Raw genomic sequence first — 24,540 nt, forward strand, 5'->3', positions numbered from 1 at the left:
AAGGAGGCAAAGGATATAAGTTTTTTCAAGGAAGAAGAAAAATATGATTGTCAGAATGCAAGTGCTTTTGTCTGGGAAGAATTGTGAATTTTGTGATTAGGTTAGGTTCAACTAAATATGTTTTAGTTGATGCTGCAAGAACACTTATTGGAACAATTTCTACTATTGTTTTTGACAGAAACATCCAAAACTTCAGCTCCTTTTACAAAGATAAAGGAAAATCTGCTTGAAAATTTTAGAGATATAAAATAAATTAGTTTTACTAGCCTTAAATCAAAAGCAGCTGCATAGAAGTATCTACTGTGGTTTAGGACGAGGTAAGTAATATTCCTCATTAAGTAGAAAAGAGAGGATAATTTCATAATTATTCAAGTAGAATGTTGCATTTACTCCTCAAATGTTTAAAAGGCAGTGAGATTAACAAAAGGGAAGCAAAACATTCAACAGTACTTTGTAGGACTCTTTTCTGAGTCTTATAAACATCATAAATGTAACTACATTTTAATAAATTATACAGTACTTATATTAAACAGTTCAGTAATAAAGTGTACTCTCTGCCAGCAAATGAAGTGATACATTGTTTTATTCCCTTTGATTCAGTCAGAAAAGTAATGGAACAAATTCATTTCTAATCCTTCCCTCAAGATTAGCCACATAATTACTAGTTCCCTACTGAAACAGATTTTCTCCAATCTCATATACAACCTGTGACAAGTTTAAGATTAGAAGAAAATAAAGTACTGTCATTTTTATCAAAATAATAATGATAAGGTTCACATAATTACTGGTAAAAAGAAAAATGAAAGATAGATTAAGATTGGATATAAGACATTTATTTTCTATTTTTAAAGTTTTTTTCCCAGTGCACATAAACCAAACAATTCTATTCATCCAAAGTCTAGACACATATATAAACATATATATGTGTGTGTGTGATGAAATATATATATTCTATTTTTATAATTAATTTTGTTTTCATAATATGATATAAATATGCAGTAACACAATAGAAACAAATTTTCATGTCTCTGCCTTCCACATTCTATTATTTTCCTTTCTTATACATGTACCGCAGCACTTATCCATTTGGTCATTTATTTAACACACATTTATCCAGCACCTACTAATTTCCAAGCACTGCATATAAATTACATCAATTTCAGTCTATGCTGTGAAGGAACACTGAATACAAAGAAAAATAAATGAACACAATCAAATAACACAGCACAATGTGGGTAGGTGCAATAATAATAAAAAAAAAAGACAGAAGCAAATTGTTTAAAGGGGAGTTTGAATTCCCCAGGCAGAAACGCTGGGAAAGAGTATTCAAGGAAGATGGCATGTGTAAGAACAGAGTAATAGGAGAGAGATTTCTGTCCTGGAAAAGAAGTGAATGTGGATGGAGCCTAACTGCAGGAGGTATGAGATGGCCAAGAAAAACTGAAGACAGTTTATGAGGGGCCTTATGGGCTTTTCTTGGAAGTTTTAAATTCATCATTGCATCATAGATGTCATTGAATGTTTTTAAACATGATTGATGTCATGTTTTAGAGTCATAATTCTAATGACGACATGGAGAATGAACCAGAAGGTAGAAGGCCAAATGAGTGAGCAGTGTACCTGGTGACTAAAGTGTGTAACAAGTAAGCAATGATACTTCATCTGTAGACTATATTTTTTACAGTCACATTTACACCAGTGTGTAATTTATTTGACATCTACTTAAATATATATTGAGTGCCTGTTATAGGTCAGGCCAGGCATGTCCTAAGCTCAGGAAAAACCCCTGTACATTGGAGTTTTTATTTTAGTGGGGGAGCCACACAATAAAGAAACAAATATATAATGCCAAATAGTGATAATGAGAAATTATTTATGTATTAAATTTGTTTATTAAATGTCTATTTTGCCAAACACCATTTTTGTTAAGATTTTAAGAAGTATAACTAGTCTAACTAGGGTTTTAAAAAAAGAAATTTGTTTTGGCAATTTTAATAGTATTGCTAGTCAATATGAATACTAGCCTTTAAGTTTTGACTGACCTATGGGCAAACATAGGCAAAATAAACTGAGCTTACTACACAAAAATTGCATATCCACAGCAAATAGGTCAATCTAGTTTATTAGGAAGAAGTATATATATATATATTTGCCTTTTTTCATTATAGTAGACCTATGGTTTATTTTTTAAAATAATATTGGAGGTAATCATTTGAACAAATGTAAATGGATATAACTGATTTATTAAGCCAGGGCATCTACTTAAATCTGTGTCTTTATGAATCCACTTCAGAGGGAACTGGTTGTCTATTACGTATTTGAAAAGTATAGGATAACAAAACCCAAATAAACTCAAATTTAAAAAAAAAACTTGCTGAAGTAAAGGTAAAGCGAATAAAAGCAAGAGAGTGACTCTGAAGTAATATGAATTTCAGAATTAATCACAATTTCATATGTTAAATCTAATTTAAAACATGCAAATGTAAAACCCTGACCAAAAATGTTGTTAGCTGAAGTTATTTATCACTGAAGGAGATTACCTCCAAAATTATGAACAGAATGTATTTTGTAGTCTAATTGAGTCATTGTTGTGGATATAGACTATCAGCAGTGAAGGAAAATTAAAAAAAAAATGCTGCTAAAGCAACATTTATGCTTATGCCAAAGCAACATAAAATGTGAAATGTATGTGAAAGTTAAGGAGGTGAGTGAAGATAATGCTCTAGGAAGAATGTCCTTAAACAACCTTTTAAAACTGCTCTACAGAACTGCATACTCTATCTCTTGAGATTTCACCATATATTAGCATATTGAAGTCTCTAAATATTCCTATGGCAAAGAAACCTCTTAAACCTTATTTAACCTAGTGTTCTTTGTAAAATTGGCCATGAAACACTTTCTTTGCAGCCACTTCTTTACAATTTATTTGCTTTCTATTCAACCATAAAAATAAAAAGAAACTTGATTTAAGAAAAATGAAAGAAGAAAGAACTTTCAGATAATATCTCAAATATAACAAAGAAAAGATACATAAAAGGAAGGGGCTAGGGTGAGAACATCGTATATTAACAGAAGCCTCCCAGAGCCGATGGCTCACATAGTCTTTTACACTGAAAAATCACAGAATCATAGACTCTCAGGTTGACTGGATCTTAAAAGTTCATCCATCCTATGAACAAAATCATCACCAGGTGCTTGTGAACTCCATGGTTGAACAATTTCATCTTCAACATATTCAACTTTAAAATTCAGCAAATATTCCTTTATAATGACATATCCCTTTGAAACATTCATAGCAGTGTGTGATATTTAGAGATAACATTTATTACCATCACCACCAGCCCCCTCAAGTTTTCATTATAATTCAAGAGTACGTATCTACTCATTCATGATATATCCAATTAGAGACATCTCAAGAAACTAGATATTTGACTTTCTGGTTGAACAAAATTAACTCTATATACTACTACCGTGGAATTATCATGTTCAAAGAGTATACCATAAAATGTAAATACCATTGAACTATACTGTGAATAGTTTAATTCTCTGTATATAAATGAATGTTAATTCTTTATTTTTAATTCACTGAGAATTTTTTCACAGGAATATCTTAGATTTAAAATCTAGAATATCTTAGACTTTTTTTTAAGTTCATGTGCAGAATGTGCAGGTTTGTTACATAGGTATACATATGCCATAGTGGTTTGCCCCACCCACCAACCCATCATCTACATTAGGTATTTCTCCTTACACAATCCCTGCTGCAGCCCTCCACCCCTTGACAGGCCCTGGTGTGTGATGTTCCCCTCCGTGTGTCCATGTGTTCTCATTGTTCAGCTCCCACTTATAAATGAGAACATTAGGTGTTTGGTTTTCTGTTCCTGTGTCAGTTTGCTGAAAATGGTAGTTTCCAGCTTCATCCATGTCCCTGCAAAGGATATGAACTCATCCTTTTTATGGCTGCGTAGTATTCCGTGGTGTATATGTGCCACATTTTCTTTATCCAATCTATCACTGATGGGCATTTGGGTTGGTTCCAAGTCTTTGCTATTGTGGATAGTGCTATAACATACGTGTGCATATGTCTTAATAGTAGAATGATTTATAATCCTTTTGGTATATACCCAATAATGGGATTGTTCATTCAAATGCCATTTCTAGTTCTAGATCCTTGAGGAATCGCCACACTGTTTCCCACAATGGTTGAGCTAATTTTCACTCCCACCAACAGTATAAAAGCATTCCTATGTCTCCATATCCTCTCCAGCATCTGCTGTTTCCTGACTTTTTAATAATCATCATTCTAACTGGCATCAGATGGTTACTCATTGTGTGTTTGATTTACATTTCTCTAATCACCAGTGATGATGAGCTTTTTTTCAGGTTTGTGGGTCACATAAATGCCTTCTTTTGAGAAGTGTCTGTTCATATCCTTCACCCATTTTTTGATGGGGGTGTTTTTTTCTTGTATATTTATTTAAATTCACTGTAGATTCTGGATATTATCCCTTTGTCAGATGGATAGATTGCAAAAATTTTCTCCCATTCTGTAGGTTGCCCATTCACTCTGATGATAGTTTCTTTTGATGTGCAGAAGCTATTCGGTTTATTAGATCCCATTTGTCAATTTTGGCTTTTGTTGCTATTGCTTTTGGTGTTTATGGTACTGCCTAGGTTTTCTTCCAGGGTTTTTATGGTTTTGGGTCTTAGGTTTAAGTCTTTAATCCATCATGAGTTAATTTTTGTATAAGGTGTAAGGAAGGGGTCCAGTTTCAGTTTTCTGCATATGGCTAGCAGCTTTTCCCAACATTACTTACTACATAGAGAAATCTTACTCCATTGCTTGTTTTTGTATGATTTGTCCAAGATCAGATGAGAGTAGATGTGTGGCATTATTTCTGAGGCCTCTGTTCTGTTCCCTTGATCTGTGTATCTGTTTTGGTACCAGTAACATGCTGCTTTGGTTACTGTAGCCTTGTAGTATAGTTTGAAGTCAGGTAGTGTGATACCTCCAGCTTTGTTCTTTTTGCTTAGTGTTGTCTTGGCTATGTTGGCTCTTTTTTGGTTCCATATGAAATTTAAAGTGCTTTTTTCTAATTCTCTGAAGAAAGTCAATGGTAGCTTAATGGGAATAGCACTATATCTATAAATTACTCTGGGCAATAGGGCCATTTTCATGATATTGATTCTTCCTATCTATTAGCATGGAATGCTTTTCCATTTGTTTGTGTCCTCTCTTATTTCCTTAAGCTCAATTCATCAAACTCATTTTCCATACAGTTTTGTTCCCTTGCTGGCGAAGAGATGTGATCCTTTGGAGAAAAGAGATGTTCTGGTTGTTGGAATTTTCAGCCCTATTGCACTGGGTTTTCCTAATCATGGATTTATCTACCTTTGATCTTTGACATTGGTGACCTTCAGATGAGGTCTTTGTGTATTTGTCCTTTTTCTGATGTTGATGCTATTTCTTTCTGTTTGTTAGTTTTCTTTCTAACAGTCAGGCCCCTCTGCTGCAGGTCTGCTGGAGTTTGCTGGAGGTCCACTCCAGACCCTGCTTGCTTGGGTATAACCAGCAGAGACTGTAGAATAGCAAAAACTGCTGCCTGTTCCTTCCACTGGAAGCTTTGTCCAAGAGGAGCACCTTCCAGATGCCAGCCAGAGCTCTCCTGTACGAGATGTCTGTCCATCTCTGCTGGAGGTGTCTCCCAGTCAGGAGGCATGGAGTCAGGGTCCCACTTGAGGAGGCAGCCTATTCCTTAGCAGAGTTTGAGCGCTGTGCCAGAAGATCCACTGCTCTATTCAGAACTAGCAGGCAGAAGTTTAATTCTGCTGAAGCGGTGCCCACAGCTACCCCTTCCCCCAGGTGCTGCATCCCAGGGAGATGGGAGTTTTATTTATAAGCCCATGACTGGGGCTGCTGTCTTCCTTTTGGAGACACCCTGCCCAGAGGGGAGAAATCTAGAGAGGTAGTCTGGCTACAGCAGCTTTATGGAACTGCGGTGGGCTCCACACAGTTTGAACTTCCTGGAAGCTTTGTTTACACTATGAAGGAAAAACCACCAATTTAAGCCTCAGTAATGGCTGATGCCTCTGCCCCCACCAAGCTTGAGCATCCCAGGTTGACTTCAGACTGCTGTGCTGGCAGTGAGAATTTCAAACCAGTGGATCTTAGCTTGCTGGGCTCCATGGGGGTGGGATCCACTGAGCTACACCACTTGGCTCCATGATTTCAGCCCCCTTTCCATTGAATGATTCTGTTCTGATGGCATTCCAGAGACCATTGAGGTATGAAAAAAAAAAAAAAAAGACTCCTGCATGTAGCTCAGTGTCTGCCCAAATGGTCACCTAGCTTTGTGCTTGAAATCCAAGGCCCTGGTGGTATAGGCACCCAAGGGAATCTCCTGGTCTGCAGGTTGCAAAGACCATGGAAAAAGTGTAATATCTGGGCCAGAATGCACAGTTCCCTATGGCATAGTCCCTCACAGCTTCCTTTGGCTAGGGGAGGGAGCTCCCCAACCCCTGTGCTTTCCAAGTGAGGTGGCAATCCACCCTGCTTTGCTGGCCCTCTGTGAGCTACACCCACTGTCTAACCAGTCCCACTGAGATGAGCTGGGTACTTCAGTTGGAAATGCAGAAATCACCCACCTTCTGCGTTGATCTTGCTGGGAGCTACAGATCAAAACTGCTCCTATTCAGCCATCTTACCCAGGTTCCCAATAGTTTAATTTTTAATTGATTATTTTGAGCTTGTTGCACATAAATAGAATTATCTATTGGACTGAGTTAGATTTACATTATGTTTAGAATATGTACATAAACTGTCATTTTAAATATACATTTGGAAAAGTACAAGCTACACAAAACTAAATCCAGATTATTTAAGCTTTTCTGCTAATTTGCTTTATTATGTATACATGAAGAAATTGCATACCCAGACTAGGATTCATTAAAGTTTACCTGATAATTCTCCATCTGTATGTCCCTGTCTTAGTTCCATGAAAAATGGAATTAGGAACATCTTGTGTATATATTGTTATTCAAATAAGCAATAGGTTCAAACAAGAGATTATTTGCAAAAAAAAGAACAGTGTATTTGTTTCGTTATGAGAAACCTGGGATTTCTCATAAACAGGTTTGGTATTCATCAAATATCTAATATGATAAAGAATGTTATTCTCACAGACATATATCTTATTCATTTTTCTCTTATGAAAGATATATGAGTATTGGCCAAAAATAAGTCTGAATTCCTGTAGTCTAAAGAAGGAAATAGGGTCTAGTGAAAGTAGTATGGAAATTACAGTCCAAAGACCTGGATGGAGTTCCAGCTTTGTCACTTAATGACTATATTTATTTCATGTAATTGTTTATGAATAGAGAAATTACTCCTTCTACCTACATCTTATTAACATTTTATTTATATTGTTTCTTACAAATATCTCTTTAATTTCAAAAAAGCATGCTTCTAATGGCTCTTTCAAACTATTACATGTGTTTCAAACTCATAATCACAAATGCCATACAATGTTCTACACCTCTTTGCTAATACTTTAAATCTCACTAAGTTAAAATGCTATTAAATGAAAATGGAACTCTGCTAACAATTGTCCATAGTTGAGATGATAAGAATCTTATTATCCAAGGCTCGTAGATGTAGAATTTTAGAACCACCATGGTAGGCAGAGAGAAGGATATACTCTATAAGTGCTTTTCAATAGCCATTGGCAGTTCCATGTTGGATAAAGGGGTGGCATGGAAAGAACAAAAGACCAGGAATCACACAACTGAATTTCAGCCTTTGCCTTTTACTCTATAGTTCTAGGACCCTATTCAAACCATATCTCTTGTAGGGCACTCAATTTGCAAATAAATAAAATTGGGGAAAGGTTCATACAAAGTGATCTAAAATCTGTGCTGAAAGGATGGAACTGATGGTCATTTTTTTTTAACATTTGGAATAAAGTCAGAAAAAGAAATAATAAAAAAAGTACTAAGAATGGGTATTAATAAGTGAGAACAGTTTGAAGGTGAAAATTTTGTTAGAAATAGAAATAATTTACTAAATAAAGACACCGAATCATTCCTATTAGCCTATATGAGAGAGTAAACCTTTGTCAACAATTTAGGTATCTAAATAGAGGTATGGTAACTTATGCAACCTATGTTTCTTATTATACCTAGAGAGTAAGTATTTGAATATAACATAAATATATTATGCTACAGAGATGAAAAGCTTGGGATAATTAGCCAACAAAGGTTTTTGTTTTTTTTTTTACATTAAAAATTCTACTACTACATTGGTTCAGATTTTTACTTAGAGACCGTCGTAGTTGATTTCCACTAGAAGTGGACCTTAAAACAAAGATTTGTTGGCAAACAGTTTGTTTGGGAGGTAAAGAACAGGCTTAAAGGGAGTAGAGCAATGCAGTCAATGAAAAGTGCATTTATCAAGCAAATTACCATCTGGATGACAGGGGGTTAATCCCATTTGGAGTGAGTGTAAACTAATTACTAGAGGAGGTTAGTGTAGAACAAACACTTAGGAATCATGTCATTTGTTGGGCAATGGAGTTGGAGTACTTATGTGCCAACTCCTGTCAGTAATTGCATGTGGGCTGCTGGGAAGGAGGAGCATTAATGCTCTGACACTTATAAACTCTTCCCTCTCCAAGGGCAATGTCAGCTCTGTAGACCAGAGGAAACCTTGAGGCAAGGAAATTCAGGTGCTGACAATTGGAAGGTGAGCAAGTATGCATTGAGATAGCAAGGGCACATTCAGAGGCAAGACATCCATAGTGTCTAGTGCAGTGACTGACTGTAGAGACATTGTACTGTATGGCTATAACAGGACTTTGTCACCCACAGGAGCACCCTATCCCAACATCTTTCACTGAAAGGCAGTCACACTTTGCTAGGAACTTCCAGTGACAGAGAGATCACTACTTTGAGAGGCAGCCATTCTCTTTATAGGAAACGGTCTTCTCTCCTTCCTCCAAAAAAGAGTTATTCCTAATTAGAAACTCACGTAATTTCTAACATCTCCAAGTACAGAAGAAAATGAACACACACACACACACACACACGCCCTGCAGGTCTGTGTGTGGGTATGCGTATGCAGGGGCATTTGTGTGTCACAGACACACACACAAATGTGTATGTGCATTTGTATATCATTTCTTTAAAAATATCTGATAAGAATTTACATTACCTAGCCTCCTTCTAAATCTCATATCACACTAAACAGCCATAGCTCTTTTTGGTCAAAAGTGCTTCATTTTTCCCACCCCATTTTACATCACAGCCTTGAAACTGAAGTCCTGCTGTTATATTACAAGGTTGTAGTTTAAGTCTGTTGTTTGTTTGCAAATTCTCTTACTTTATATTTTTATTTTGATGGAACTGAAATGACACTAAAACCTTTGATTTTATCTACAGTAAAATACTTTAAAACATTTTGAAAATCAACATTTGGGGAATATTTGGGAGTTTGGAATTTCTATAGAAAAAGAGGACTAGTGAAAGTGACTGCCCTCATGACAGTAAGTTTACAACATTTACCAGTATCATGGCCCTAACACCTCTGAATATGTTATGCTGTTTTCCCCCGTCACTGAATTCTTTGAAATATGATAAAAATTGAAAGAGGAATTTCCAGCTGACTTACAAGAACAAATTAATAGAAAAACCAAAATTATTTCTACTTTAGTGTGCCATTACATGTCTTTAGTTGGAAGACTATGTTCAATATAATGATTACAGCCTGGTAGTAATAGTTAAAAATAATACACAGCAACTTTTATAGAAGGACCCCTGAGTACTTTATAAACCACTGATACATAAAGGATTAATGTAAAATCTGATTGTGTATTAATGGCCAAACTATCCTTCATTTTCAAGTCTCAAATTGACCTTAATATATTAGTGTTTTTGAATTTATATCCTGATTAACTTCTTTATTCATTCCTTGAATCAATATTTATTTATTGTCTATTCATTCGTAAAAATCTTCCTTGTTCTCTTAAGCAAGTGTTATAATTTCATGAAACCCACTGCCTTCACCTTATTCTGCTCTATATTTTAGTAGCCATTTCTGTTTGAGTCTCATCCCCTTATGAGATAATAAACACCCTTGTAACAGCAGCACTGACAGACTTATCTTTATAATCCTTAAATCTCTTGGCCTTAGTCTTATAGCTATGAGGCACTCCATTGACATTTGTTGAACTAAATTGGACTGAAAAGTGAAGTCGATGTGGGAAAGTATCCTGATTCACTTTTCTCCAACTTCCATCAATGACTAAGGATTTGGAAGTTGCATTCTTGAAGACTGGTTATGCCATAATTTGTTAAGAATGCAGTTGGGAAGAGGTAGCATGGGGAGAAATGACAGATACAGGTGAGGGGAAGGAAGGCAGCAAACCACACTGCCATGTGTGTACCTATGCAACAATCTTTCATGTTCTTCACATGTACCCCCAAACCTAAAATGCAATAAAAGAAAAAAAAGAATGCAGTTAAAAATTGCAGTGTTTGTACCTGGCATTCACCTTATTAGTATGCATAGTCCTGATTGCCTGATTATGGAAGTTAATTATTTGACCAGCACCATGGGTATTCCTAAACAATGCTCTGCTTCTTAAACAAACAAAAATAAAACAAACAAAAACACACACTCAGGAGAAAAAAAGTAATTACAGGAATCAATTAGTCACTTCTCTTAAACATTTTATTTTGGTAAGGTTAATCATCGTTGAGAGTGTATAATTGATATAACTTAGATATCCTTCCTAACCTATTCTACAGAACTCTAAACATAATCACTTGATCATTATTTTTAGTCTAGTTGCACCCTCTGTTTCTTTTAAAAATACAAAATATGCAGATTCTCTGTCTCTACATTTTTTGTCTTTTGGTCTGAAGTGCTTTGTTTTTCCCACCCCATTTTATATCACAGTCCTGAAACTGAAGTCCTGCTGTTATATTACAAGGTTGTAGTTTAAGTCTGTTGTTTGTTTGCAAAATAATTTTGCAACCAAGTACTCACCCTAGGCATTGTTTTCCCATGACAACTAAGCAAGCCACACTTGTGTGAAGACAGTGCTATTTTATATTCCTATCTCTGAAGCTGTTTTTTTTCCCTATTTATCTATATTTTTTCAAATTACATAGGCAATACAAGGTTTGGTCTACACCCAGAGTCAACTTACTCAAATTTATTCTTTACAGAAGATATTCTTCACCTTTGTTGAGATAATGAAAGCCATGTACAACCACAACCATGACATTGTCAGTTTTACACAATCATTTAAAAATAACCTCCTGTTTACAGGGACTACTCAGTGGATTGTACATTGAATTTTTTCACAAAGAAACTAAGGCAATGAGAACTTCACAGTGTTTGTGCAGTACATTTGTTTTTTGTGTTTTGGTTTTTTTTTTCCCCAGCCAGGATCTGGCTCAGCAGAGATAGTGATGCCTCTAGCATCACCAGCCAGGTAAATAAATCTCCAGATTCCTACTCCCCAAGCTTTCAATTTTCAGAATGTTGATGCATATGGAGCTCTGCAAGACCTTTTATGCCAGGAATTTTGTCCCTTTCAGCTCCTTCTGATATTATAAGTTCTCACCCTTTGAAAATGCACAGTGTAAGTTTTAATTTATTATAATTTTTTGGTAGACAATCCTGAATGGACAAGGAGTTCTTTATGGAGACACCCAGTGCAGAATTTTTATTGATTCCACATCTTTGTAACATTTACAAGTATTTGCACTTAAGATGGATTTTTAAAAAACAAAACTAAAAAATTTTTGACTGCAGTCACAAAGAAATCAAAAGCTGAGAGTGTCAAGAAATGAGGGGACAGGGGCTTTTGAGACAGGGGACAGGGCAAAAACCTCAACAGCCACACCAGAAAAAGTCAGTGAATCAGAAAGAGTTAAATAATGGATTGCTGAGTGGCAACAACCCCCGCTGAAGCCAAATAGCAGGAATCTGTAGCAGACTCCATAATAGAATATGCCATTTTCTGCCTGAGTACCATCAAACATCCCCCTGATAATTATCTTTTGCAAAAGCTAGACTGGAGACTCCCACAGAGTAAGATGGCTCCATCCTGCTCCACCCATGCTAAATCACTCAGGTCTTGATTGCTCAATATGCCATCTAATTCAACTATTTCATAAACCGAGCTTTCTCCACAATCCCATCTATTTGTTGCTTGTCCTCGTCTTCACGGTAAGATTCTCAAGGAAAGTTCTATTGTAGATAAATTGTGGAGATAAAACAAGAGAAAGTTTGTGTAAAATATTCCAAGAAAGTAAAGAAAATCTTCAGGGGCCAAGAATGACAGGAAGCTGTGATGAAGGAAATTGCCAGACTGGGTAGGCTGATTTGGCATTTAATGCATTCTCTAGAAGAGAAGCTTTGGGTTCAGTCAAGTTAATACATAAAACCAGACCACTGTAGGGCAACAGCTCAATAAAAGGGTGTAAGTGAAAAAATTCTCTCATCTGTACAGAGTCAACTAAGTGTTTTCTGCCTTGATGTAGGCTTAGTATGGTGAGGAAAATATCTTCCTTGAGAATTTGTCATCACAGCCTTGCTCTTGAGACAGATTGTATTTTGAATTTATACCACACCGGTCTGGGAATCTAGAATTTGAGAACTTATCATAAAAGTGGACCCAGGCCAGTAATACCAGCATTGCAGTATCTATTAGAAGCAGACAGAAAACTTCTTTGGAGGATTATTTTAAGAGCTATTGGCTGTGACTTTCCCAGGATTGTTAAAAGGCAATCAGCCCTCAAAGTCAGGAAGTACAACAAATCCTAAATAATATGAACAGAAATTAATAATTAAAAATATAAACAACTTGTAGTGAACTGGAGAACATTAAAAACAGAAATGTCTTGAATGTAATCAAAACAAGAACCTAAGATGAGTAAAAATTTTATTTCACAATAGCCATGTACACAAAACTCTTTTCCAGCATAATTCATGTGTTCTGATTTTATTTATTTTATTTTTTTATTTTTGTGGGTAGACAGTAGTGTGTATATATATATATATATTTATGGGATCCATGAGATGCTTTGATCCAGGCATGCAATGAGTAATAATCACATTATAGAGAATGAGGTATCCATCCCCTCGAGCATTATCCTTTGTGTTATAAAAAATCCAATTACACTATTTTAGTTATTTTTTTAATGTAAAATTTGTTATTATTGACTATAGTCAATAAAATAACATGTCTTATTCATCCTTTCTAGCTTTTTTTTTCTGTACCCATTAACCATTCCCACCTCCCTCCCACCCCCACTACCCTTCCCAGCCTCTGATAACTATTCTTCTACTCTCTATGTCTATCATATATTCTGGTGTTAAGAGTTTTCCTATATTTCATATATAAGTCACCCAATTACACAGAATTATTTTTATGGGATATTAAAATTCTTAAAATAATTTAATTTTTGTCTTTGATAATGAAATTGCATGAAAATCGTGGCTTTCACTGTTATCACTGACGACACCAGCAATCTTACAAAGCTTCTAATTAGCAACTGCAGTTAGATTTTCATATTGAAGGAATTTTCAGTTTTTCAGAGAATGATAGTTGTAATCTCTAATGCAAAAATAAAATTGAACTTTTAAAAGATCTCTAGTATTTTTTTTTTAAGGATGTTTGGGTTTCTAATGTCCTAAACATATCCGAAAACTTTATCAAAAAAAAAAAAAAAAGGAAAGAAAGAAAGAAAGGAGAGAAACAGAGAGAAAAGCTTTTTGATTTCTTTTTCTTTTTTGTAATTACAAGAAAATATTACTGCTTTCAAATGCAGGTGAGAATTCACTGAGTACTTTCTGGTATCAAAGGTGTCTAAACACAGATTGTGCCTTAGAAAAACCTTGCTTGCTGCTCAATCTACTCTTAGGTGATCATTCTTATCCTATGATGAAGACACTGAGCAGCCTATCTTCCATTTTCATAAATTATCAATAAGTAAAGTACATCTAAATTCTTTGGATGAAAATCATTTTAAGTTTTTATGTTGATGTATTCTGTTGAGAAATATGTGTAAACGTTGGCTTATAGCATTGTCATTCTTTTTAAGGAGGTTATAACAATTTTCTGAACAAGGGTGATAGAATGTGATTTAAATAAATGTGGTACTTTTTACCACTTATTTTGAATATGGCTTATCAATTCTTCTAACTAGAATACATGACTTTTATTTTGTTTAACATTTTCCCATCATGATGCCACATGGAATTATGCTAAAGTAGTTAATATTTTTAAAAAATATTTCAGTGAATTAAAATTGATTTTCTCTTATTCGTTTATATCTTCACAGATTGTAAGTGTTGGAAAGCATGTTAAAGGCTACCATTATATCATTGCAAACTTGGTAAGAACTTATTCTCTACTTTTCATAAATATTGCTCAAGCACACAAGATTATTTTAACTGTACCTTAAAATAATGCTTCAATAAATAGATAACATTACCTACTAAGCTTTTAATAACACATATGATATTTTATTACAATGATCATTAAATTTCATAAGTAGAATTCAACATATTTTATGCAGATTAGCTTGGTGTCTGCCAAAGAGACCTTTAAAAGAAATCATAATGGTTGCTTTGCTATGACACCACTTGTCAAATTAAATAATTTTCTCTGTCTAAATGATAAATGCTACTTTATGGATAAGATAGCCAATATTTGGAAATTACGAGAATGATCTAAACTAATAGCTTGTGTTCTCTAATTTTAAGAATAACTGCATATAATGGCTATATAAGCAAATCTTTTAAGTGAGAGTAATCCAAATTTTAAAAAATTATGTCTGCTTTTTTCATATCATATACAAATGGCTTATAAATAAGACACACACAATTTTAAGAAATTCTTAAAAGCCTGAGAGAAATCCTTTCAGATATCTCTGCAAGGCTCATCGAATATGTCTTGTTAACCACGGTAGATTGTGTATGGAGTGGCCTATCCACTCTTGCTTTATCATAGAGTACCATTTGCCCTAAGGGCTTGACCCTCAAAGTGGTTTATACTGGCGAAGTTAAGGATTTTTTCTTCTTTTCCTATTTTTACCACACATTTTTTTTATGACTATCTTGTGCTTGAAACAGGAAAGGAGCTAAATGATGTAAAAGAGAGATCTGTCCATTCTTTCTGTATGGCAAGTGGACTGTTACACTTTGAGACAGGAATTTTTGGTCTTTCTTGAACTGGGTTTCATTGTGGATCTGAAATATTAAAATAAAGCAATATACTGTGAACCGTTATTATATTATGTTTCTTAAAGTATAATTTTGCAACTTAATGGATTATCATGAAAATACTGAGCAATTTTGACTTGTCTTTTCCATTGCCTTTAGTAGGCTATTTTGAGTGTTTTACTACTTTTTATAAAAATATAAATTTTAAGACAAATATATTCTGGTATTAATTACTACAAAAGAAAAAACAGGATTATGGGATATCTGTGAGTACAGTGAAAGTATACAATGAGATTCTAAGTAATGACTTTTATAGAAAATAGGAAGTTTTGTCAACTATTCTAACAAACAATAGAATTGACAGGGAAAAAATTTAATGTATTATACATAGACTGTCATTCCAGAAATGAGTTGCTTATGTTGGCAACTAAAATAAATAAATCAATATTAGATGGAATGAATTAATATTTATAGCACTCCAAAGGATATTACAAACAGCCCTAGGAGGTGGTAGTATATTTAAGTTATCTAGCATTCCAGTATATGAAGTAGGAAAACATTTTTGTTTGCAATAGGGACTAAATCCATCACTCTCACTAAAAATAAGCAAATTTTATCATATGTTGTTAATATGTTTGTGACACATCGTTAGATCAGTGATGGCCATTTACATACATTATAATATAGTGTATTAATATGGATTCTATTGACTTATTTATACCTAAAGGACTATTACTTATAACACTAGAGTAGTTTTTATTTTATTGAGCCAATCAACAACTGTTTTTGAGAGCTATGTACATAAGATTCTCAAATGTGAAGTCAATTCAGTATCAAAATGAAAACTTACATCAACATTATACTTAAGGTAGAAAGACTAAATGATTTTCCCCTAAAATTAGTAACAAAAGTAAGAGTGTCCCTTCTCACCACTTCTACTGAACATTGTACTGATGGTTCTATTACTGATATTTAGGTAAAATACACATACAAAAGGCATCCAGATTGAAAAGGAAGACAATCGTATATTTTTAAAAATACTAAGAAATCAAAAATAAATATTTGTAGAACTAATAAGTTCTGCAGGGTTGCAGAATGCAGGTGAACATACAGCAGTGTATTGCATGTCTATATAAGAGCAATAAATATTCTAAAAAAATTAAACTAAGAAAATATTTCACTGATAATTTATAATTAATGGGGAACTGCTATACCTAAACCAACTCATCAAGGGTAATTTAACAGTATTAGTAAAAACTGATGTCTACAAAAGCAATTCTTATTTGTGATTGGGTGGTTACAAATATTCCAGAATATTTAAAATATTCTGTAGTCACAATGCAGAATATAAAAGCAGAAGGTATGAAGTCCAACCCATCTTTATGAAAAAGAAAAGAATGAAATTTAGCAGACATCAACATGTGATGCATGAAACTGGGTCATGAATTTACAAATATACACTTTTGTAAAAGTCAAGGACCTCCCTTATTTAAACAAGGTTAACTCCCTGGAGAAACTGAGTTTAAATATAGGTATTCTTTAGATTCTTTGAAACTGACAATCTTTTAAACCAAGGAACAAAGTAAGGAATGACACCGAAATATCGGCTTCCTATAGTTTTTAAATTCTTTGGCTGAAATACAGAAAGCAGATTTTTGTGTACTTAAAAAATATAATAGGCAATTTCTTTTGTGAGTAAGATTGCAAATAGGTTGAGAATACTCTCTGGCATTATTTCAAATTGCCTTGCCGTTATCTGTAAGTTAAACTTTTCTTCTTCAATTTACTATCACTCAATCTTTTTCATCATTCTATCCTGATAAAATGAAAATATACTGATGTAATGTATGCTCCTCTGATCTTAGCTTTTGGAGCTATTGCAGGGTGCCGACATCTCACCTCCAACCAGACCAAAAGAAGTAGGAATTCTTTCCCTTAATACTCAAGCGGGCCCATTGGGGGCTAACACACCTGAATAGTATGAGCTATGCCTGATATCTAATTGAATGGGCATGCATCTCCCTGATTCTTGAAATTTCTCTGGTTATCTCTGCCACTATCTTTAACAATTGCATATTAAGTATAAGTAAGCTTGTTAGAAATGAAAGACTGCTGAGATTCTTTGTTCTTTCCTATGTCCTACATGGGATTTGTATGTGTGTGTATGTATGTTTTATTAAAACAAACCCATCATCTAGAGGTACTGGTGAAAGCACATGATATCTCAATAGATTAAGCTCTGTTCCAAAAGTTTCCCAGAAACTAGAGGCAAGAAAACCGTATCTGTCTTTTGTTTTATCCTAGTCTGTTTCTTAGAGACTCAAGTAAGAAAATTGCTTCTTTACTTAGTCCTAGACTATCTTTCCTAGTTTTTCTTTCATTTAGCTGCCAGTTATTTTTTAAAGACAAGTATGATATCATTTGCTTAATTTTTTTATTTGCCCTGGGCTGCAAATTCAGTAGATGACATCATATTCTTCATGATCCGATTCCGTGGATTTTCCAAACCTACTCGCTAATATGTGTCTCGCTTATCCACAGAGCTTGAATGTCTGCAAATGATATATTATCCCAACTCTGAGTCATTGCCCCAGTTTTTACCACCATCTTCCAGAGTAAGCATTCAAAACCTAAGCACTGCTCTACTTAAATATTTTAGGAAAAAGGATTTGCACTCTTGAACTTAATGCACAAAGCCCTTTAAGATTTTATCCCCAGTTGACCCCACGGTCTTTCCCACTCCACCCCACAAGCATCCCTTCTTCAGACCAAAGTAATTCCCAGACACCTAAAGCTGCTTTCCTCTTCCCAGCTTTTTTTAGGCTGTTATCTCTATCAGGAGGTGTTTACCCCACCCAATCCTAGTCTGGTTAGTTACAGTCATTCTAGGAAGCTATCCATAAATATCCACTTTGATAGTCTCTTCTCTGGGTTCTCAAACTACCCTGTGTACTCATAGTATAGAACTTATTCTTGCTTTTTCATTTATCAAATTATTATTTTATACACCCTCTGTACCAGGTGCTGTCCAACATCCTGTGGCACAACTGCAAATAAGATATTAGCACACTGCAAGCTCACTGAAGGCAGGAACAATGTCTCTTTTTCAACCTTGTAAAAGGGTTCTTATGCCTACTCTTTATCTGTGGAACTCCTGCTTATCCTCTAGCACCCAGCTTATGTTATTGCAATCGTTTTTGTTATTATAATTGCTTTAATTTGGCCTCAAAAAGATTTTTAATAGATAGGAAAACGAGGTTCAATGTAATTTACACAAGATCTCACGGATCCGAATTATCAAAGATAAGTTTGAAGCTCTGGCCTGATTGCAAAGAATAAATAAACACAAATAAATAAATAATTTAAGGAATAATGCCACCAAGTGACCATTTATTTAAGCATCTCCCACAGCACCCGTAAGGGGGACCTAGCATTAAACACATAGCTCTGTATTGATACTCACTCCTCTAGCAGTCAAATAATTTAAATATAGCCACCAATAGCAACGAGAAACAGTTGGCATTTCTCCCATTTGCAAGACAAATTTTTAGACTCTTGTTCTCATTTAGATTTTTTATTTTATAAAGTATTATTTAATTACATCTAGAACACCTGGCTCTATCATTAAAAAAGTAAAAAATTATAAAATGTTCTGAATGCATAAAGATTAACTAAATCTATTTATTATATATCCTCCACCATCTCTCACCATTCACGCCACATTCAGAACGTAAAGGAAATAGGACATTAGGATACAGAAAGCAAAGTTACTTGTCTACATTTAGGTGTTTGGTTAGTTTCAGAATGGAGAGTAGACATGCTTCCCAAGATTTGCAGTTAGCACGTTTTTATTGGAATGCAGTGACCCCAGTTAAGATTCCACCAACTTGACGATATTATTTTACCTTTGTGCTTCTTGTTTTTCAACTTTTCTGCATTGAGCATATCTGACTCTACCATCTAGCTATAGATGCACATGAAAAGTACATACTTTAAGTCAATTTCTTAACTAATTTTTACGACATAGTAAGGGAGCAACTTCCCCCATTCTATTTGACATTCCTTCCATTAATTGCACCAGAGCTATCTCAATGTAATTTAGTCAACCTATGAAACTGAAATACCAAATACAGCAGAAATATTACCTGAATTAAGTAAAACTTGAAGAATGAGCATTTACTAAACAGCGATGACTGACCTATAGATTTACATAATAGTCATCAGGATATCTGATACCTATAATTCTAAACATTTTATTTTCTACCAAAGGATGTATAAACTACAAATAGAAATAAAAGAAAAAACAAGTCAGACTTAATCTAGACAGGGGTAATTAACCATTGTGAATTTGCTTGTGAAATCCAAGGAAAGTAGTAGCCCTTTTTTTTTTTTTTTTTTTTTTTTTTTGAGACAGAGTTTCACTCTTGTTACCTAGGCTGGAGTGCACTGGCGCGATCTCCGCTCACCGCAACCTCCGCCTCCTGGGTTCAAGCAATTCTCCTGCCTCAGCCTCCTGAGTAGCTGGGATTACAGGCACGTGCCACCATACCCAGCTAACTTTTAGTATTTCTAGTAGAGGCGAGGGTTTCACCATGTTGACCAGGATGGTCTCGATCTCTTGACCTCGTGATCCACCCGCTTTGGCCTCCCAAAGTGCTGGGATTACAGGCTTGAGCCACCGCGCCCGGCAGTAGTAGCCCATTTTAACAAATAGAAAGCCTTTCCTTTGATTTCCCCCTACCTTCAGAAACATTATTTATTTAGTCACTTAACCACTGATTTCCCCCGGACTGTGGAGTGAATAATTTTTTATGATGTTGCACAGGCACTCTCAGTTCCACAATATTCTTTGGATAAAAAAATGAAATCAAAATGGCCACCAAAATAAATGTTTCCAAGAAAACTGCCTCACAGTCTATATACTATCAATTTTCTGTATAAAATCCTAAGAAAATGTATGGAAAGAGAAATACTGCCTATACTCAAAACAGACATAGCTGAAATTAACTGAGCCACCCACCATTCATTCAAATCATAACTGAAAGGGGTTTATAATCAGACATGGCAATGTTTCCGTTTACCTTCAGCATAAGAACAGGATGGATTCTGAGAAATGTGAACTATTATTTATCAGCTAGACTTTACATCAGATGATTTTTCTGAAGGCTGCAGCTTTGCCTCTTTATCCTGCAGCTGTAGATAACGTTATGAAAGAAGATTTGGCAGACCTTCCATTTCAGCCATGGTTGAAAGAAAATAATAATGTCATCAATTAGCAACTAATGCAATAGTTGAATTACTGTGGCTTTTAGGAAACATTGGAATTATTTGCCTGCCTCTGGGTCTGCCCTATACTCTGATAGAAGCAAACAAATGTTCAACTGACATTTTGCTAGCTGGAGATTGATGGGCAGTGTTTTTTTCCCATTTCAGAAACATAGGCTTACTTTCTGGTGTCTAGTTTCTTTATCGACAAAATGAGAATGTTACTGATTAGCTGTCAAATTAGCTGACATATTATAGGCATGAAATAAATATTTGTTGAGTGAATTAATTGATAATAGTGATCATTTGCTGAATTCAAAGCAGGTGTGCTGGATACCATAGCATTCTCATTCTCATTTTGAATGTGGAACATATAAGATTAGAAGGTAACAGAGGTAGAATCCAAAGCCTGAGGTGTGTTTATTTATTTATTTATTTATTTATTTATTTATTTTTGGTGGTGGTGGTGGGGGTACAATATCACCTTGCCTGTCCTATAGATAAATTAATAAAAATTTAAAACACACCTCTGTGTAACAATATGCAGGAGTATAAGGTGAAAAAGGCAAACTCAAGAGGTTGTTTGAATGGCTGGAATCTTAGCTCTACCACACATTTGCTGGATGGCCTTGAATGGTTTTTCTTCAGTTTCCTGAGCCTGTTTTCATATCTGTAGGATAAGGCTAATAATAGGATCTATCTCATAACCTTGTTATGAAGCTAAACTAGATCAATATCTGTGTAATGTGCTTAGCACAGTACCTGGCCTATAATAAGCTCATCATATAATAGCTGTTAGCTCATATACCGATGCTTCTTAACAGCAATTTTTCTCAGTTGCCAGTAGACTGATTTATTTTTTCTTAGCTAGCCAAACAGCAATACACATATATTGGTTTAGAAGGCAATCTACTTCATTATAAAAGAAAAAAGAGGAGGAGGAGGAGGAGGAAGGAATCGAGGGAGGGAAGAAAGAAGGGAGGGAGGGAGAGAGGAAATAAACAAATAATCTGAAGATCCCAAAACCATGGCCAAGGTGTATTCAGAAGGACAAGCAACTCCAAGTCCTCATTACTTCCTACTATAACTACAGGGTTATTGCTACACATTTTATTTCCACTAAAAACCAGACAAAACACTCTCCCTTCATTACCTCAGCAAACTAAAGCATATTCACATTTCAAAAGAAACTTTACTAAATACTAAGAGAAAACAGAAAGCAAGCAACTACAAAGGGTACGAGCTCATGTATGTGTGTGTGTATGTGATTTACTTTTCTCTGAGCTAATACCTTTGGCTTTATTAATTCACTTCCTTAGTATGCTTTTTCTCTCTCTTTTTGCTATGGTCTGTTTTATACTTTGTATTAAATGTGGCTTTTTATAAGGCACATAAAGTAGTGGCAATAAAAGGGAGCCATGTATAAAACAAAGATGATATATGGATAGATATATAGATGGAAGACGGAGAAATGACAGATAATTGGTAGAGGTGATAGATAATACATAGATAAACCATAGATAATGGACAGATATAGATACATACATACATAGATGGATAAATAATAGAAAAATGTGTAGATAACAGATATGATAGATGACAGATGTACGTGTGTGTGTGTGTGTGTGAATTGTTCAGAATTTTTGAATCCTTGATAACTACCTCTAGGCAAGAAGGGATAGCATCCTTCCCTCCCAGCTTCTTCTCTTTTTTCCTACCACACACGAGTCCATGAATGGCTTATCTTGCTCTCTTCCCTTGGATTATCATTTCTCAGGACACTTAGACTGATTCCATGACTTTGCTACTGTGAATAGTGCCTCAGTAAACATATGAGTGCCGGTGTCTTTTCGAAAAAATGATTTCTTTTCCTTTGGGTATATACCCAGTGGTGGAATTGCTATGTCAAAAGATAGTTCTATTTATAGTTCTTAGAGAAATCTCCATACTATTTTCCATAGGGTTAGACTAATTCACATTCTCAAAAACAGTTGCAGTTACTAAGTGTTCTCTTGTCTCCACATCTTCACCAACATCCGCTATTTTTTTAGTTTTAAATAATAACCATTCTGAGTGGCATGAGATGGCATCTTATTGTGGTTTTAATTTTTTCCTCTGATGATTAGTGATGTTGGGCATTTTTTTCATATGTTTGCTGGCTGTTTGTATATCATTTTTTGGCAAGTGTCTGTTCTTGTCCTTTACTCTTTTTTAATGGGGTTATTTGGTTTTTGTTTGTTGATTTAAGTTCCTTATAGATTCTGGATATTACTACTTTGTCAGACGCATAGTTTGCAAATATTTTCTCTCATTCTGTAGGTTGTCTATTTACTCTGTTGATTATTTTGCTGTGCAGAAGCTCTTTAGTTTAATTAGATCCCATTTGTCTTTTTTTGTTTCTGTTTTCTTTGCTTTTAAGATCCTAGTCATAAATTATTTGTCTAGATCAATATCCAGAGGAGTTTTCCCTAGGTTTCTTGTAGGATTTTTATATTTTCATATCTTATGTAGTCTTTAATCTATCTTAATTTTTGTATATGGTGAAAGGTAGGAGTTTAGTTTCCTGCACAGGGCCAGCCAGTTTTCCCAACATTATTTATTAAATCCAGTATCCTTTCCCCTTGTTTATTTTTCTTGACATTGTCAAAGATCAGTTGGTTGTAGGTATGTTATTTTATTTCTGTTTTTATTTTTGTGTTCCATTGATCTATGTGTCTATTTTTGTACTAATACCATGTGTTACGGTTACTATAGCCTTATAATATAGTCTTAAGTTAGATAATGTGATGCATCTGACTTTGTTCTTTTTGCTGAAGATGACTTTGGCTATTCAAGGTCTTAATAAAGACTAATATGGAACTAATAAGTTTCATATGAATATTAAAATTTTCTTTCTAATTCTGCAAGAAATGATGTTGGTAATTTGATAGGAATTACATTCAATCTGTAGATTGTTTTAGGCAAGGTAATCATTTCAATGACATCTATTCTTCCTATCCATGAGCATGGGATGTTTTTCCATTTTTATGTGTCATCTATGATTTCTTTCATCAGTGTTTGGCAGTTTTCCTCGTAGAGGTCTCTCACATTCTTGGTTAAATGCATTGCTGGATATTGTGTATGTTGGGGGGTAGCATTTTTAGATAAGATTGAATTCTTCATTTGATTCTCAGCTTCAGTGTTGGCTATAGAAATGCAACTGATTTGGGGACATCAATTTTGTATCTTGAAACTTTACTGCAGTTGTTTATCAGATGCAGTAGTCTTCTGGAGGAATCTTTGGAATTTTCTAGGTATGGAATGATGTCATTAGTAAACAGAGATAATTTGACTTCCTTTTTTCCTATTTGAATGCCTTTTTTTTCCCCTCTTGCTTGATTGTTCTGGCTAGCATTGGATGTACTATATTAAATATAAGTGGTGAGAGTGGACATCCTTGTCTTGTTCCACTTATTAGGAATAATGCTTCAAGCTTTTACCCAGTCTATTAGGAATAAAGCTTCAAGCTTTTACCCAGTCAGTATGATGTTTGCCTTGGGTTTGTCATAGATGGCTTTTATTATTTTGAGATATGTTCTTCTGATGCCTAGTTTGTTGAGAGTTTTTATCACAAAGATGTGTTGCATTTTATCAAACGCTTTTTTCTGTATCTGTTGGGATGATTGCATGGTTTTTTCTTTTAATTCTGTTTATTTGATGAATCACATTTATTGCTTTGTATATGTTAAACCATCCTTGCAACCCTGGAATAAAACCTACTAAGCACAGTGAGTTGTCTTTTTGATGTGCTGCTGGATTTGATGTGCTAGTATTTTATTGAGGATTTTTATGACTGTGGTCATCAGAGATGTTGGCTTATGGTTTTTGTTTTTGTTGTGTCCTTGCCAAATGTTGGTATCAGTATAATGCTAGTTTCATAAAATGAGTTAGTGAGAAACAGGAGACTTTTTGATGCAATCATATTTATCTCCTATATCCCCCTTTATACTTCATAAAAGGCAATCAGAGGCATTCAAGAAATACTCGAGTTGAACTGAAAT

At 34.7% G+C, this 24,540-nt stretch overlaps 1 protein-coding gene across 11 annotated transcripts in view; it reads left to right on the forward strand.

Moving 5' to 3' along the window:
- The window catches only part of GRIA4 (glutamate ionotropic receptor AMPA type subunit 4), a 359,494-nt gene that overhangs the window by 250,609 nt on the left and 84,345 nt on the right, over positions 1-24,540 (forward strand). For all 11 annotated transcript variants that reach the window (XM_039471113.2, XM_074400500.1, XM_010334607.3 and 8 more), the window contains exon 6: positions 14,353-14,406. In XM_039471113.2, coding sequence (XP_039327047.1) covers positions 14,353-14,406 — 54 coding nt within the window. The remainder of the gene's footprint in view (positions 1-14,352; positions 14,407-24,540) is intronic.

This window comes from Saimiri boliviensis, chromosome 6 (assembly GCF_048565385.1).
Source record: "Saimiri boliviensis isolate mSaiBol1 chromosome 6, mSaiBol1.pri, whole genome shotgun sequence".
NCBI classification, from domain to species: domain Eukaryota; kingdom Metazoa; phylum Chordata; class Mammalia; order Primates; family Cebidae; genus Saimiri; species Saimiri boliviensis.